Source organism: Bison bison, unplaced genomic scaffold (genome assembly GCF_000754665.1).
Source record: "Bison bison bison isolate TAMUID 2011002044 unplaced genomic scaffold, Bison_UMD1.0 scf7180017864535, whole genome shotgun sequence".
Lineage (NCBI taxonomy): Eukaryota > Metazoa > Chordata > Mammalia > Artiodactyla > Bovidae > Bison > Bison bison.
Window position 1 is genome coordinate 4,136,647 of NW_011495084.1, and position 18,794 is coordinate 4,155,440.

Below are 18,794 nucleotides of genomic sequence, written 5' to 3' on the forward strand. Positions count from 1 at the left end.
ATTACTAAATATATTTCCAGGAAGAGTGATCACAGATGTTGAAGGCCTCACATAATATTAGAACATTGACTACACGTGTTGACATTTTTAGTACTTAAAATGGAAAAGGAAAAAGTAATGGATGTTTCCAGATGAGAGCATTAAAAAAAAAAAAAAAAGCATATTGGTTATCATCAAAGGAAAATATCAAAGGAATTTAAAATACTAAAACTCAGTAGAGCTATGTCTATAGAGTTGTGAAAGGAAAGTATTGAATCAATTATTCTGTTAGAAGCATTTTGTATGAATGAATTTATTCAGCGTTCTCCCAGAACTGGAAGCTTGAAAGCACACAAGGATATTTGACACCTGAGAGGAAGTATTGAGATGCTGAAAACAAATTTAACTTATTCCCAGCATCCATGGGCTGTGATGAAAAGCTTTTTTTCTTTTTTTTTTTAATCCACTTATAGGGTAATGAAGGAACAAAAGTAGCATTTATTCAAATACCTCCTGTCTACCTGGACTGTATTTTACATTTTATGTGTCACCTTCTTAATTATAATTGCACATATATGAAGAAGATATTTATATTCCCATTTTACAGATGAAGATGCTGAGGCTCAATGTTAGTTGTTATTTCCCACGGTTGGTAAAGCTGGGGTTTATGCTTAGCATATTCTGGCCAGGTTTAATACTGTTTTCACCGTGTCCCATTGGCTCCCTCACATCTTTATAACTGAGCAATTACCTAGAAGCTGTGACTCCTGAATTTACTGATGGAAAAAGGATTTACAGGGAGTAACAGATTTTCAAATATGTAAATCCTAAATAGTAAGATTCTCCCAATATTATTAAATTACCCTTTATGATACATTTTATAAAATAGATTTATAGTCATAGGAGAGTGAACTCCAAATTTGTACTTAGAGATGTTAAGTGTTTAGACATATCATCTTAGGATAGTGTCATACTGCTGAGATAACTGCAGTTCCCTTTTTTCCAGGTCTAAGGGTCCATGTTGTCACTGCTTCCTAAGTAAGAAAGGCAGAACTACACTGTACCAAGGGGTTTCCAATGTTTCGCTGATTTTTAGAGAGCAGAGTGAATATTTGAGAAAAAATTGTTATCTTTTGGTTTTCATTGTCAAATAATTTTACTGGAAGTGACATAAAATTGAAGTTCTTAAGGGATAAAGGAACAAAGATTATTTTCTCAGAGCAGATTATGAATACCCACACACACATACATGCACACATATGTTGGATGTTGGAAATATCTCCAAGGCCCTCTGGGTCATATGCTTTCTTCTTTAATACCTTAGCAAATTATCAGAGACCACTTGAAAAGTTACTGGGTTTTCCATTTATAAATTGTACTTTTCTGACCGTTTTTGGTCAGGAGGGGCTTGTTTCAACTAGGCTGTAATGGGTTGTAAGGTCTTTAAAGCAAAGGGGCGTGTCAGGGACTCCCCTGCTGGTCCAGTGGTTAAGACTCGCTTACATCACAGAGTTCACAGGTTCAATCCATGATCAGGGAACTGAGATCACACATGCCTCACAGCCAAAAAGTTAAAAAAAAAAAAAAAAAGTAAATAGGGCCAAGAAATTAAAAACAAAAACTGTTCAAAGAGGCATGGCAGATGAGGTTGAAGGAAGGTAGGCATCTTCCTTCTCCATGCCTTTCAGACATTAAAGTATGTGTGAGTCGTGAATCACTAAAGATCTTGTTACCCCGCCTGTTCTAGTTAGGATATGTAGGTGGTACCTGAGGTTTTACCCTTCCAGAGAAAGTCCCAGGCGATGCTTATGATGTTGGTTCTTGGACCTCTCCTATAAGGAAGTTCTAGCTTGCCTGTCCTTTCATCCCTCTCAACCCAGTCTCTCCACCCAAGCATTACATCTTGAATATAAGTACTATATGGGAATATTATAGTGGACATTACCAATACACATTTCCTCATTTCCTCTCTTTTTATTGTGTAATCTTTACAGATACAGGCTTAACCTGTCCTTCACAGCCCTGAAAGATTGGAGGCCATTAAAGAATGGGCTGACACTCTTATAGGACATCAAGAAATGTCTAACTTTAAGGAATTATTTTGTAAAACTAAAACATCAACAAAGTCTTTTCTTCTGTTACTGCTACATTTCCACTTTGCCTCTCTCTCCTTGATATTTAGCATTGAGATGGATGCCTACAGACCATGAGGCCACTTTTGGTTTCTTGACTGAGAGTTTTCATTTGAGAATCCTTGATGATCATTAACAGTTTATTCTAGGAGTTTCATTGCAAGGATTTTTTCTGCTCCATTATTTTTACATATATGTGACTCTGATTTTGCTATTTTAAGATTTTCCATACATTTTTATATCCTTGTTTATTTTAGTTCTACATCTATTCCTACCATACATTGATCAACTAGAATTAAAATGTGGCTCTGCTTTGAGTAACTTAAAGCTAAATGTAAGTTTAGCAAGTTGGCAAAAACCCAGGAAACCTCAGCTACTGTTTCACTCTACTTTCATTATACAGGGAACAAACAGCTCTCTAGTTAAAAAAAAAAAAATGCTCATAATTTATTCTTGAACATGATCACCAAGACTAATAAAATATTGTCTTTTATATGAGTCAAATAGTGATTATTATCCACATTAAATAATTTTAATTCAAAATTGGCCATTCACAAGCATTAATAATTGTAGTTAAAGACAGTCTTCTAAATGCTACTTGAGTTTTTATTTTCTGTATTCTCAAAGAAGTCATTTTAAATTTACCAACTTTCACAGAATACATAAAAATGTAGGTAATTATAAATAATTCTTTAATTAGATTCTCCTCAAACATTTTACAGGACATGTTAAGTTGTTGTTTCATCACATAATCGATCCCCAGATTTCTTTTATACATATCTTGTCAGAATATTGAGTCCTAAACCTGTGTTCTAAAAGACACTTTTCTGTCATAAAATAATATCAGAGAGAAGAATTATAATGTGAAATTTACTTCTTTATTTTTAGCATGTAAGCTTCATAGTCCCTTGTACAAAAATAGAATTCCATAGTAATCAAATGATGATATCTGTTTGTGACTTTTGTTACTATCTGTTTCAACTCCGAGCCTGTCTTTTCACTGATGGCAGAAAAACTGAATCTAAAGACCAAAAATACAGTTAGCCCAATCCAGTGATTTCTTCAGAAGTCAAGGTTTACTTCATAGTCGAGTTTACAAATACCATCTGGCTTTTTCTACCTCCTATCTTTTCTGGCCCCCAGAGGCCACAGGTCAGAGAAAGAGGGCCTTACATATATGATGGGCAGGAGTTAATAGTAAGAAAGAAGCCTCTGTATGAGTCTGCAGTTGATGTCTATTGTTGGCGTAGTGATTAACTCTTTAGTCTCTAGATAAGGACATACTGTACTTTGCTGGTGGCTCGGTGGTAAAGAATCCACGTGCCAATGCAGGAGACTCAGGAGACAGGGGTTCAGTCCCTGGGTCGGGAATATCCCTTGGAGGAGGAAATGACAACTCACTCTAGTATTCTTGCCTGAAAAATTCCATGGACAGAAACATTTAGTGGGCAGCTGTCCATGGGGTTCACAGAGAGTTGGGCAAATCTGAGCACATGTGCATAGGGGACATAATGCTGACCCAAGGTGACGTGTTCGATGACGACAGTCACCCGTCTGGACTTAGTGTACTTTCCTGGTAAGAGTAATTTTTCTTCCTCACTGTCTCATTCCTGATTTTTTTAAATGTACTGTGGCCAGAATACAAGGGTGTCTGCATATGGCCTGGGAGATCTCTTGGCAGAGCCAACTGCTTTCCCTGTGACACATTCTGAGTCTTCTACTTGGACATAATAGGAAACTTAGGGTTCCGTTTTCTGTCTAATTGTGATCTCACACACCCCTGCCGCCAAAAATAGGAGATCGTGGGGGTAAGAAAGTGAGTATCCAAACGCTGTTCTTGCTTTTTCTCATTCCCTAGTTCCTTGCCTCCCCCATTTTTGGGAGAGGGTGAGGTTCATAGTGCAAAACATCATATCATGCATTTCATCATTCTCAAACTGTTCTTTGCTCAACTGTGTCTGGTAATTTGGGAGTTAGGGTCATGCAGGAAGTAAAACCTGTCATTGCAAATGTTCTCCATATTTTCACTGTTTCGAATCTCATTTCTTACATTTAAATCATTGCTTTTAAATCATAATAATCAAATAACATGTTTTATTCCTTTCTTAGTATTTGATGTGGGACTGGTGAGTTCATCTGCCACAGAACAATGTATCACATGTCCTTCTGATATATCTGATGCTTACAGAGATATCTGCCTGACCTTGTGGTTCAGATATTTTGCTTTAGAGTCCTTGATTTCGAGCTCAACCATTTACCAGCTGTGTTAACTTGGGGGATGTCAACTTCTCTAAACCTAATTTTACTCGTCTTTGAAATGTGGTTAATAATAGCAGTCAGTTCATGGTACTGATGTAACTGGCAAATGCAGTAATCAATTCATGGAATTTGATAAATGATAGATAATTTAGTGTCCCAGAAAAGAAATAGTGAACAAAGAAAAAATACGGGTATACAGGAAAAACATATTTTATCAGCTTCTTTAAATAGTTTGATCCCAGTAATCCTGGGAATCTGAGTCCTGTAATCAGTCTTTAACAACAGTGGTTAAGTTTCTAGACAATATTTACTAGAATCCCCTAAGCAATTAGCAGAATATTGCTAATTTCCTCGATTTTCAAATGTTGATTAATGATTTAATCATTTTAGCAATTAAGATTTATTAAGTACTCCCTGGATGCTTCTTGCAGAGGGGAGTATGCAGTATAGCTTACGCCATAAAGTAGACATTGGACAGCTCCTCATGAGTTTTCTTTGTAGAGAGTATAACAAGCATATACATGAAGATTGAGTGGGTAGAGCTGAAGCAGCTGTTTTCCCCACAGTTTTACATGTGTTGCCATAAATGCCTAATAACTAGTCAGTAAAAGCCATTTAATATTAGAAGCAAAGTCCAAGAGTCAAAATTAATTTTCACAATTATATAGCAAATATAATAATCTCTACTATTTATATTTTTATTAAATGGAATATCATTAATTCAACTTCTGGCTTAATAGACTAAGTCATCTAGATTTGTCCTTTGCGAATTCAAAAGACTGAAGACAGGGAAGGCTTGATAGACTGATAACCCTTTTAGGGGAAGAAACCTTTTTCAGTTGCATCAATTATTATTTTAAAGGCATTTTACCCAGAGAATTCCTTAGTTCCACTTTTGATCCTTATCTACCTCATGACTTTGAATGTCCATAAGATGAATATTAATGATAGCCGTACTTTCTATATTTGACATACACTGGTTTATCTTGCTTCAAAGTGACCTACTTCTTTGTGGTATTAAGTTACTCTAATTTCCTACCTCCATGCCATTTATTTTGCTCTGGAGGAAACCTTTCCAGGGCATGACCTAATGAATTCTGGTTCAAATTTCCAAATGAGTCTGAACCAAAGTGATCTTATAATTTGGTTGAAGGAACCTTCATTAAATACCCTAGCGAGAGAATTTTTACAGTTTCATACCAGGCTAAAGCACTTTTCATGACATATTGAAATTGAACTTCAACGTTTATGAGAATATAAATCGCAGAGGCACGTTGTAACATGTCGTGAGTCCAGTAGACTCTTAAGTCAAGGGTTTTTACTTTCTCATAACCCCATTAAAAATAGCAATGTTTCTAATTATTTTCCTTTAAAAATTAGAAAAATATGTCCTGCTCTCTGGAGAAATGTTGTCTTCACTTATTCCCATAATTTTTATGGTTGCATGGTATATGTCTTTATAGTTTTTATGTGGCCTGACCAAAGTGCAAATTCAATTTTATAGGTATGCCCAGTATGCCTTCTCTTTTAAAGAGAGTAGTAGCTTTCTAGTTGAAAAGGTTAATTTTTGTTTATTTTCTTTATTCCTGGCCTCTTTGCAATCTTCTTATCTCAAAAGCTTCTTCATGTCACAGTTTCAAGAGAACTCCATTTATTGCAGGACCTCAAGGCATTAACTACTATTGTTCATGTTATAACTGTGCTGTACATATATCTAAAGCTGAATTTGTCTTTTTTCTATAGCGTCTCTTTTGTACTCCACAAGTATGCTCACCAGACTGCAGTGCAACCTGCAAGGGCTTCTAACTCTTATTATCTACTGTTCTAGAAGGTTTTCTGAAAGCAGCATGGCATGATCATAAAACGTACTGTTTTCTGTTTGTTTTTAATATTTTATTTATTTCTTTGACTGTACCACGTGGGATGTGATCCCTTAGGTCCCTGTACCAGGGATTGAACCCATGCACCCTGCTTCGAAGTGCAGAGTCTTGAACACTGGACTGCCGTGGAAGCCCCGAACATGCCGTGTTTTGATGGCTTATTGACTGGACTTCCTGGAAATTCAAGACATTTGATTTCTTCTATTAACCAGTTGGCTGAAGCAACGAGTTTGCTGTGGATTGCAAGAATAGACAATGCACAAACTTACCTATAAAGTTTAGTGTACATCTTATTTGTGTCAGTCAACTGTGACAGTCATGGTATTTTGTGGTAATTAAGAAAAACTGTTGCTATTTGAAGGCTGTGGAAACTGCAGAATTCAAGACAGGCTGGAAGCCTGAATCAGTAGGAAATAAGGTAGCCTCAGGCTCTTCCTGGAAGAAAGCAGGACATCCAATTACAGTTCTTTGCCAGAAGAGTCTGAAAGGACATAGCCCTGTTGCCTCCACCATTGTGAGCAGTTCTAACTGTTTCTTCATCTTACAGCCGTTTGCTCAGGAATCAAGGTCCTAAGCAAGAACATCCCTTTAGCTCAGGCTGCGTCACGTGCCTACCCTTGTGGCCAGAGAACAAAGAGAGGGAGAGGCTGACTTTTTTTTTTGGTAGACTACAGACATTGAAAGTTTCTTCTCCTGAACTGAAAAGAAAGTAACTTTATAGATAGATACAGATTAAAAAAAAAAAAAAACTGCAAGCATTTATGATTTTCATAAAACAAAAAGAGCTAGATAGTAATCTTGACAATTTATTTTTAAAAATAAGGGTTTTTCTGGAACATCGTATTGAAGCAGAAGAATCTTAACCCTGTAACATATTATCTTGTTTGTCTTGGAAAAGAAAAATGACATTTCTAATGTCTCATGTGTAAATTTACAGTAATATCTGCTGAAAAGGATTAGGCTGAGATACTGAGATATTACTTACAATGCCTAAAAGATCATGACAAAGTACATTATTTGTTGTTTAGTCGCTGAGTCATATCTGACTCTTTCTGTGACTCCATGGATTGTAGCCCTCAGGCTCCTCTGTCCTTGGGGTTTCCCAGGAAAGAATACTGGAGTGGGTTTCCACTTCCTTCTCAAGGGATCTTCCCAATCCAGAGATTGAACTTGCATCTCCTGAATTGCAGATTCTTTTACTTCTGAGCCACCCTGGAAGCTCCAGAAGTACAGTACGTGCATTCAATTTTTCATTATCCTTTTCTGCTTAGTCAGCTTATTATTTGATTGACATGGCTTGTGGCTCAGCTGGTAAAGAATCTGCCTGCAGTGTGGGAGACCTAGGTTCGATCCCTGGGTTGGGAAAATCCCCTGGAGAAGGGAAAGGCTACCCACTCTAGTATTCTGGAGAATTCCATGGACTGTAAAGTCCATGGGGTCACAAAGAGTCAGACATGAATGAGTGACTTGCCCTTTCACTTTGTGATTTTTTTAAAGTTAATATTATTTTGCTGCATAATGATTCTGTTCATCAGTCTGAAATTTGAAGTAACTAATAGAGTTTGATGTTTTTCTCTTTAACAGACAGGCTAGCCTCAATGAAGCAGCTGAGAAGTATTATGATCTGGCAGCCAGACTGCGGCCTAATGTAAGTACCTTCCTAATGAGAAGCACTACACAAAGATAGATTCAAGGCATATGAGAGTTATAGACATAGAAGCCTTGTGATACTGGAGTTTTTTCTCTCTGATGTCTTATTTTGAATACATGCTAAATGGCTGATTCAGCCATAAAATCTGCCAGTCATTTTGCTGTTTACTATGCTGTGTAAAGCACTGTATATTTTTATCATTTGAATACAGGTTTTAGCACTATTAAATATTCTGCATTTGGATGACTATTAACATAAGTTCTTTGAAAGTATTTTTGCTGTGATATTACATACCTCTGGATTTCCTAACCTCTCACTGATTCTTGCATGTGGTCAAACCTCAAGCTGTGTTCAGTTCAGTTCAGTCGCTCAGTCGTGTCTTGACTCTGCAACCTCATGGTCTGCAGCACGCCAGGCCTCCCTGTCCATCACCAACTCCCAGAGCCTACTCAAATTCATGTCCATTGAGTTGGTGATGCCATCCATCCTCTGTCGTCCCCTTCTCCTCCCACCTTCAATCCCTCCCAGCATCAGGGTCTTTTCCAATGAGTCCGCTCTTCGTGTAAGGTGGCCAAAGTGTTGGAGTTTCAGCTTCAACATCAGTCCTTCCAATGAATATTCAGGACTTATTTCTTTTATGATGGACTGGTTGGATCTCCTTGCAGTCCAAGGGACTCTCAAGAGTCTTCTCCAACACCACAGTTCAAAAGCATCAACTCTTCAGTGCTCAGCTTTCTTTATAGTCCAACTCTCACTTCCATACATGACTACTGGAAAAACCATAGCTCTGATTAGACAGACCTTTGTTGACAAAGTGATGTCTTTGCTTTTTAATATGCTGTCTAGGTTGGTCATAGCTTTTCTTCCAAGGAGCAAGCATCTTTTAATTTCATGGCTGCAATCACCATCTGCAGTGATTTTGGAGCCCCGAAAAAGAAAGTCTGCCACTGTTTCCACTGTTTCCCCATCTGTTTGTTATGAAGTGATGAGACCAGATGCCATGATCTTAGTTTTCTGAATGTTGAGTTTTAAGCCAACTTTTTCACTCTCCTGTTTCACTTTCATCAAGAGGCTCTTTATTTCTTCTTCACTTTCTGCCATAAGGGTGGTGTCGTCTGAATGTCTGAGGTTATTAGTATTTTTCCCAGCAATCTTGATTCCAGCTTGTCTTCATCCAGCCCAGCATTTCTCATGATGTACTCTGCATATAAGTTAAATAAGCAGGGTGACAATATACAGTCTCGATGTGCCATGTCCCTATTCCACAGTCCTCATTTCAAATAACTGTTCTTTTCAACTTTATCAAGTATTTTTTTTATTAGAATTTCTCCCTGAGTAGTCACACTTCTGTAAAGTAAGATGGATGGAAATTAGATCATTACTATTGAAATAGAGTAACCATTTATGAGAGTATAAGAACTGGTTTTCTATCGATCTTCTGAGCACTTTTTTATTCACAGTACATTACTGAATGCCATTGCTTTTATTCTCATCCACACTGCTCTGCATCACTCTCCAACACTAAAACCTCCACTCTGCTCTCTAGATCTCTACCATCTATTGAGAAATGTAATTTTCAAGAAGTAATGATAGTGCACGTGTGATGTGATTGATGTGACTACGAGTAATGGAATCATTTCTTTACAGTAACTCATCCATTGGACAAACATCTATAGAGTGCCTGCTTTGTGATAGAATACAGAGATTTTATACGCTAAAAAACCAGACAGTGTAGCAGAGAAGACTGAACACAATCAATTAATTAAAATACAGTATGGAACAAGAGAAGGATTAATGCTTCCTGAAAGCAGCGCACACAGGAAGTAGCTTTTTTTCAGGAGACTCAGCTGCGTGTAACCTTAGCTCTTGAATCTAAATGTCCCCAGTGTCATTAACTATAAGGTGATTTAAGAATCAGTAAGCTGTTTGCAACAGAAGAGAATAATTCAATAGTTGTAACAAGTAGCACTAAACTTTATTAAACACTTGTCATGTGTCAAGCACCAAGTTAAGTACATCATGTGAATTCTCTCACTCATCTCTCGCAACAACCCACAGATACTTCTGTGATCCTTGTTCTGCTGAAGTTCAGAGAAATGAATAACTCACCCAGTATCACATCTAGTAAGTGGAATCACATTGTTGCCCAGGCTGCTGTGTGTATAAGAACAAAGCTTGATGGAAAAAAAAATGAAATTGTGTCTTAGAAAATGCACCAAAAGTCTAGAAAAACAACAAAAAATAATGGTCTCCTCATTTATTTATTAAATATTTAGAGAGCACCTGTTAAGTGCCAGATACACAGCAGTGAAAAAAACTGAGAAGAGTCTGTGCTTCTTAGGAGTTTATAGTCTAGAGGTGAGGAGACAGAGCAGAAGCAGATAAATAAAGTATATAGTATGTCTGACGGCAGTAAGTGCTTTGAAGAAAAATGGAGCAGAAAAGGGAATTAGGAGTTGCAAGGGGACATACATATGCAGGAAACACAGTTCTGTACATGCCCAAGTTGAGCGTCTTTGTGTAACATTGCTAAGAAAAGGATTGGACTTAACACCTTAAACTTATTACTATAAGTGCCCTGAAGACAGGAATCAGGATTTTTTTTGTTTGACTTCCTCCCTCTGATCCTTCCTTCCTTCTTTTCTTTGATTAATAGAATTGATTGATAGAATCAATAATAGAATGATACAATACTCTTAATATACATACTAAATGATGGTACGTTCAACCTTTATTCATCCAGTAGCAGTCCCTTGACTGTCACTTTTATTTTTGTTAAGTGGTTGGGCAGCTGGCTGTTTTCAGCACACTGTACGGGATTAGTGAGAAAAGGGCTATCTGAACTCCCTAACCATACCGCAAAAGTGAAAAAGACAATGGGGCACCACATGATTTAAACCTGACTGATGAGATTATTTATTTTAAATGACTGGCCAAATCATAAAATCAATATTTAACTCAAAGTCACATTTATGAAATCCCAGACAGTTTCTTCATAAACATGCTGCAAATTGCTTTTGAAAAAAATGCATTTATTCAAATACTATTTCCCTTATCTGGTAACAATAAATTAAGTAGTTTATAGACTTGGATAGGATATGAGGTTTATATTTAGCAATAGTAAAGGATGTTACAGTTTATGGATCAACATATGTGATCTTTCTCTAATCTATTTTACAAGTTGTGTTTGGTTTCCTGTACATAATCGAGTAAGATGCCACTAAGACAAGACTGATAAAATACAGACCTTGACAATAATACAGGTTTCTATTCTGAAATGAAGAGACCGATGTAAACAACTGCCTCATGCCTGAATTATTAACATTTAGCATGTGATCTAAATGAAAACATCCATCTGACATCTATCTTGCTCATGGCTGTTTATTCCTTTTGTCATAGAAATATTCTTTGTTATTTCTGCACTTAATAAATTTCAGTTACCTGTTTATATGAGAACTTGGTAAACAGACCTCAACTCTTATTTCCTATTTAAGTGCTTTCACTGTCTCTTCTATTTTCCTTGTCTATATGGTAATCTAATCTTACTCTCACTTTTCATAAAGGATTTTTTTCTGTTTAGTTTCAACTACAGCAATCTGTAGCTGTATGTGGGGAACTCTGTGAATTTTCCAACAGTGTTTGTATCAGATCATAACTATGCAAAGTAACATTTTTAATTGTAGCCCTCATGTACTACCCACTTGGTATAAGAAGATTGTTCATTATCTGCAGGGTGGATTTCCTTCTTAGTAAAATACTATTCCATTTCTCCATGATGTTCCATGCTGAATTGTTTTATGTTTTCTCTTCTACAAAAGAATTATTTTTCTATACAACTTGCTTTAAAATTATTGATTGACTTTCAGGAGTATTAATATTCGAAGAATTCCAGTGACCCAAATGCTAAAATAGTTGAGTGAGTAAGTGAGTGAAGTCGCTCAGTTGTGTCTGACTCTTTGCAACCCCACGGACTGTCGGAGCCTACCATGCTCCTCTGTCCATGGGATTTTCCAGGCAAGAGTACTGAGGAAGTCTAAATTAGCAGGTACCTATAATTTTAAATGTTAGATTCTGATATTATTTTTTCATCAGGGATATTTAATACATAGGCATTTACTGAAGTGTACATTTAGACTAAAGAAACACATCTATTACAAAAATGATACCTAATTTTTATTTTGTTGGGTGTGATTGCTCTAAAATCAAACTTCTTATATGAAAACATGTTTTTGTAGTGGGAAAACTACTAACATTGCCATTTTAGGTTTTTCCACTTTCAGTTTTCCGTTTTTATGGATAAAATTGATCTTTCTGTAGAGAGTACTTTAAAAAGACAATGCTTTTCTGTCTTCTCTCCCAATTACGCACATCAAAAAGTGCTGACTCTTAAGGACCAGAGGGAACATTAAAATGAAACTGTTTTGTTCCTCCTGTGGGAAGTAAGCCAAATTATGCATTCATTTATGGGTTTTTAAATTTTCTTTAAAATGTGAATAATGGGGAATTTGCGTAGTACAAAGTCACCCAGTTCTGTTTGGCTTTTAGTCAATTCCAGAGTTTGAAGAGAGTAATTTCTAATGATGAGGAATTATATTTTTATATATTTTGTATTTTTATGCATGTAGTTGTTTTTGGTCTGAATTCATTCAACTTAATTTTTAAATTAAGTTCCAACATTGTATAAAACCCTGTGCCGAGTGCAGTAGAATTACCAAGTTGTGAAAAGTTAACCATGACTTTGAGAAATGTACTATCTAATGTGGCAGAGAGTGAGGGAGAGAATGCATGGACTCAAATCCTTACAGTTCAGGGCAGTAAATGATGCTACATAATAAGGGCTCTGTGAGTCGTGGAAGCTAGGTGCTGGAAAAGTGTACAGAAGGAAGAAGTTACTTTCAGTTGGACTGATCCTAGAAGACGTTGAGTCAGAGTTGACAAACTTAAGAATCTTGAAATGATTGGACATGTATAGGTGAAGTTTTTAAGAGGATGAACAGAAAAGGGAGAAATCTGGCAGGTAGAAGCATATGTATTAACAAGGACATAGCCTCAGAAAGAATAAGCTTTGCCAAAGGAGCAGTAAGCAGCTGTGGTTAATATTGCCAGTGGTGGATGGGCAGAGAGGAAGAGTAGGGGAAGGTAGAACTGAAAAATAATATAAAACCAAGTGAAAGGCATTGAATACCTTACTGAGAATGAGGAGTTTATATTCCAGAATTGTGTTAAGTAGGATGACATAATGAAAATGATCACGTTTATATGATGTGATGAAGAATTTGAGTTGCACTTGTCAAGTAGAGATACAGCTTTGAGAAAACCAAATAAAAGGTCCTTTGAATAGTATAGCCACAGACATAATAGATCCTAAAGTACAGAAACACTGCAGAATAGAAAAGAACATTCAGGGAAAGCAAGTATATTATTTAATAGGATATAAGTAGGAAAATTGACTCAACAAGTGTTCCAAATTTTTGAGCTTTGGCAACTTGGGTTAAAAAAAAACAAAAAAAACAAAAAAACAGAAATAGGACAGAAGAGTTGTTTTTTTTCAAGAAGGAAGTGTTAAGTTTGGACCAAGCAGATTTTAAGTGAGAGGTGGGATGTTCTGATTTTCTATGGGATGTTCTGATCAAGTGCTTGGTGGGAAGACCACCATTAGGCATAGAGATGTGGGAGTCATTTGCAGAAACGAGATATTACCAAAGAAGAGGACAAGGTCATTAAGGAAGAGAAAGATATCACAATAGATATCAACTTTGGAGAACAGTCTCCACTACTGCTAAACAATAAAGAAAAACAAGAACTGAGAAAGTCCTTTGACTTCAGGGGAAAAGATGACGTTGATTACCTTCATGAATTCAGTGACATGAGCAGAAGTTTTTGATGTTAAGAAAATGGAGACTCGGGAGCAGAGCATTTAGATTTAATCTGTAAATAAGTGTGGTGGTAAATGAATATGCAATACCAAAGAAATATTAAGTGTGTGCTTATTAAATGTTAAAAATATGTGTTCAAGGGAATATGTATGTGTGAATGTGTTTATTTTTTTAATATATATTTGTTTTAATTGGAGGCTAATTACTTTACAATATTGTATTGGTTTTGCCATACATTGACATGAATCTGCCATGGGTTTACATGTGTTCCCCATCCTGAACCCCCCTCCCACCTCCCTCCCCATTTGAGATTTTAAATGTGTCCAAATAGAGGGGAGAGCAAAGAAAGTTTTGAAGATCCTAAAGGGTTATTTCCTCCCCAGAGACTGAAGAAGAAAAAGTAGACTATAAAGATACAAGGGGGGAAACATTAGAAATAGAGGGAGCTTCAGTTCAGTTCCGTTCAGTCGCTCAGTCACGTCCGACTCTTTGCGACCCCATGAACTGCAGCACGCAAGGCCTCCCTGTCTATCACCAACTCATGTCCATTGAGTCGGTGATGCCATCCAGCCATCTCATCCTCTGTCGTCCCCTTCTCCTCCTGCCCCCAATCCCTCCCAGCATCAGAGTCTTTTCCAATGAGTCAACTCTTCACATGAGGTGGCCAAAGTATTGGAGTTTCAGCTTTAGCATCAGTGCTTCCAAAGAAATCCCAGGGATGATCTCCTTTAGGATGGACTGGTTGGATCTCCTTGCAGTCCAAGGGACTCTCAAGAGTCTTCTCCAACTTAGGTAGTAATTTATTACTGTCGTATTGTTTTGACTCTGTTGATCCTGTGGCAAAAGGGATAGAATATGAAGTCAGAGGCCTGTGGGAAGCTGGATATTCTGGGCCATGCAGTAAATAACATTTGATATAGGCTTATACTATCTATACATGATTAAAAAAAAAAAACAAAAAACAAGTAGAGACACTGAAATTAAGCCCTTTGTCATTTTGTGATAATTCTAAATAAAGTTCTGAAATCACTGGTAGATTACTTCTAGCTTTGATTCAGTTCTTTGACTTCTACAATAATTGTTTTATTCATCTTTTATATTTCCAATATGTGTAATATTTTATAAATGTTTTCCAGTGTGCATTCACTAAGTATGATTTAAAGGGGAATGTATTCCAAGGATTGGACTGTCCAATAGAAAATTACGTGTATCCATTATACCTTTCCTGGGTACTTAGAACATAAATTATTTCAGAGTGTTTCTATAAAATCAAAGGTGATGTTATCCATTTGGGCTCTTTAGCAATGATTATATGTCAAAAGATCAAATGAAAAATGAGATTCAAAGGAATGTGCTTACTGTAAGAGAGTGGAGCTGTGTTTTGAGCTAGTACATAGATTCTGCAATCTGTTACTTTCAATTTGGACTACCCTTTAACGGTAAATATGGTAGTGGGGTAAGGAAGGGAGAGATGGCCAAGCAGTAGAAATAACCATGGAGACTAGAATCTGGGGAAGAAAGGTTAAAAATTAACTCTCATGGAAGAATTACTGTCTGGTAGAAGAGACAGAAGATATTCTGAGTTATGGTTGCTTTCTGGTGGAAAGATATTCCTCAACCCTAATTAGAACAAGAGACCGTGAAATTAAGTTAAGCAGGACAGAAGGACAGATTCAGATTTGACCATATAGGGGATTTTGGTGGGGGAAAATTACTGAGATTGCCGTCTCCTTGGGGAAAAAAACGACAGAGTTAATAATAATGTGTCTGGGAAGCAGTTAAACCACATTTCTGCTTGTAAATAGAGGAAAAACCATATGGCCTTTTCCAAAACTTTCCACAAGGTTCTGTGATGTGGGAAAATCACATACCATGTGTCTCTTGACTTTTAGGCATTAATAATATATGGATCCCAGAATCAGCAGTTTGACTTTATGAGTAAAATGTGTTTTAATATTGCAAATGTATTTCCCACTCTCACTAGTCATTTCAGTTACAAATATATCTATATATTTTATAGTCAGAAATGGAGTAAGTTAATGGACTTCTCTGATGGTCCGGTGGTTAAGACTGTACTTCCATTGCAGATGGCTTGGGTTCCATCCCTGATCAGGGAGCTAAGATGCCACATACTGCTTAGCGTGGCCAAAAAAATTTTTAATAAAAAAGATTTTTATAATGAAGTAAGTTGACAAACCCAGAATAAATATGTTTCCATCAAGAGAGAAATTGCCATTAGTTTCCCAAACCCTACACTTTACATGGTTTTCTTAAAAGGGCCCAGAGATATTGAGACAAAAACAGTTGGTTGTTCACACATACCCATTTAAATCAACAGATCTAAATTCTACCTCAGTTCATGAATAGGCTTAATCCGATTGATGTTATGTACATTAATGCACAAAGCCAGAGAAATCAAATTTCTAATTTTTCATGTCTAATTTTAGCAAGATAGATGCCCACTACCCTGAGAGCTTCCGTGATGCCAGGATCAATTGTGGTTCCATCACATCCCTATCTGTCTTCAAACCTCTTTCTACTGTAGATCTTCTTTCCAAATTATTTGGATGTTGCTTTTCTTCTAACAAGTTACAAAGTTGAGTTTTTGGCGCATTCATTTCTTTCTGCTTGCATTGTTGTTACTTTTTGTTATCCTTCTGTTCCGAAATGTTAGATAAACCAGAAAAAAATGATTTTCTGTTGTGGTTACTGCTTTTGTTTATCATCTTGTATAATTCTTCATGGTTGGAAGACAAGTATGCTGAGTACAATCCACTTGTTTACTAGCTGTTGGTGTGGGCTAGTTGCGCCTAGAGTGGGGTCAGGTATTTGGGCTGAACTAAGCTGCATTTAAAGTTTTTCCATCCTTGGGGTATTGTTATTCATCACAATCCACATACAATCATTTCTTGAGCACTTTTTTGAAAATGTGTGTATGTGGTGTGTGTGTGTTTAAGATTCACAACCAGAAAAGGCTGAGGGGATGTGAGACATGGGCAGAAACTGATGTGGCGATTGGTTCTAAAGAAAATCAGCTTGAGTACTTTGAGGCTGAAGAACATCAAAACCTTTCGAGAATTCCACTTAATTATGTTTTCTGATTCCAAGCGTGTTTATTTTTACTCACATTTCTTTGTGGGGGTATCCTTTGCATGGATATATAGCTGTAAGTGTTTGAATTGTGGGACCACACACTAAAATTACATTTAGTCTCTTCTCCTCCAGAGAAACTAGATTCAGGTTTTGATTTGCTTTTAACTCAGCTAAGGTAACCACACTGGCCCATGTTCCTTCCTGGAAATATCAACTAGGGTGGACCAGTAGCTGCCACCATCAGAGGGATGGGACCTCCCACCCCCAGTTACTACATTCTTCATAATTCCCTTTGGTTATTTCTGCAGCTGATCTTCCCCATGTCTTTTTTTTTTTAATATATTTTATTGAAATATAGTTGATTTACAATGTTGTATTAATTTCTGCTGTACAGAAAAGTGATTCACTTTTATATATATATGTATACACATATATGTGTATGTATGTATATACACACACACGTATACCTATGTGCATTCTTTTTTATATTCTCTTCTGTTATAGTTTATCACAGGATACTGAATATAGTTCCCAGGAGAGCCTTGTTGTTTATCTATTCTGTATACAGTCAGTAGTTTGCATCTGCTGATCCCAAACTCCCGGAGAAGGCAATGGCACCCCACTCCAGTACTCTTGCCTGGAAAACCCCATGGACAGAGGAGCCTGGTAGGCTGCAGTCCATGGGGTCGCTAAGAGTCGGACACGACTGAGCGACTTCACTTTCACTTTTCACTTTCATGCATTGGAGAAGGAAATGGCAACCCACTCCAGTGTTCTTGCCTGGAGAATCCCAGGGACGGGGGAGCCTGGTGGGCTGCCGTCTATGGAATTGCACAGAGTCGGACATGACTGAAGCGACTTAGCAGCAGCAGCAGCAGCAATCCCAAACTCCCCGTCCACCCCTCCCTCACCCACTCTGTGCCTTGGCGACCATAAGCCTGTTCTGTGCATCTGTGAGTCTATTTCTGTTTGTAGGTAAATTCATTTGTGTCATATTTTAGATTCCACGTATAAGTGATATCATATGATATTTTTCTCTGTCTCTGTCTGACTTACTTCACTTGGTATGATAACCACTAGATCCATCCATGTTGTTGCAAATGGCATTATTTCTTTCTTTTTATGGCTGAGTAGTATTCCACTCTATATAAAATTTCTCTCTCATTTCTATTAACCTTTGAGACATATATGTTTCTGATCCTCTACTGGTCTTATGGGGCTATGTTTTTCTAAAGATACCCTGAAACGTTAACAAAAAGCTGTGTTTATATACAGTTCTTATCCCATCTGTCTTCTGATTTTACTGCAACATTCCACTTCTTTTTTTGTTTGTTTCCTTATTTTCAAACTACTCCTAACTCCTTGTTATCTGTCTGAACTCTTGCATCTACAGATAAAATAGTATTATACTTTACCCTAAAGACAAAAGTTGGGCAGATCCTGAGAAATGAATAGACTGATGGATTAATTTCGTCTGGAAAGTCCTATGTCTTTGCTAAAGAAAATAAAATTTTTCTTTGCTTTTGAAGATAGTAAGGAAGACTTTATTCAGGACTACTGAGATCAGTGTCATGACTATGGAAGGAGGGGAGACCAATTACAGCAGAAGCAGCAAGGGGTGTTCAGTGGATGGCAAATTACTGAGACCTCCAGGGTAAGGTGATTCTTGGTAAACCAACTTAACAGAATTCTTGTGGAAGACAAGCCAGTATGATCAGATAGGATGAGGAGATTCTCACTTAATTAACTTAGCAGAATTCTTTACAGCTGGGCTAGGCAGGCCTAAGAGAAGGCCTAGAGATGAGGCCTCCTCAAAAAGAGGATTCAGAAGGGTGTCCTCTTTGGTCAAGGAGAATCTGTGTCATCCTGAATGACATTATTTTTCCCAGGCTGAGTTGTTATAATGTTAAAATTCTTGTCAGTA

General features: G+C 37.0%; 1 protein-coding gene across 2 annotated transcripts in view; it reads left to right on the forward strand.

Moving 5' to 3' along the window:
• The window catches only part of TMTC2 (transmembrane and tetratricopeptide repeat containing 2), a 421,611-nt gene that overhangs the window by 353,514 nt on the left and 49,303 nt on the right, over window positions 1-18,794 (forward strand). For both annotated transcript variants that reach the window (XR_824533.1, XM_010832028.1), the window contains exon 11: window positions 7,835-7,898. Coding sequence is in view for 1 of the 2 variants with exons in the window: in XM_010832028.1 (XP_010830330.1) it covers window positions 7,835-7,898 (64 nt within the window). In the remaining variant the exon portion in view is untranslated. The remainder of the gene's footprint in view (window positions 1-7,834; window positions 7,899-18,794) is intronic.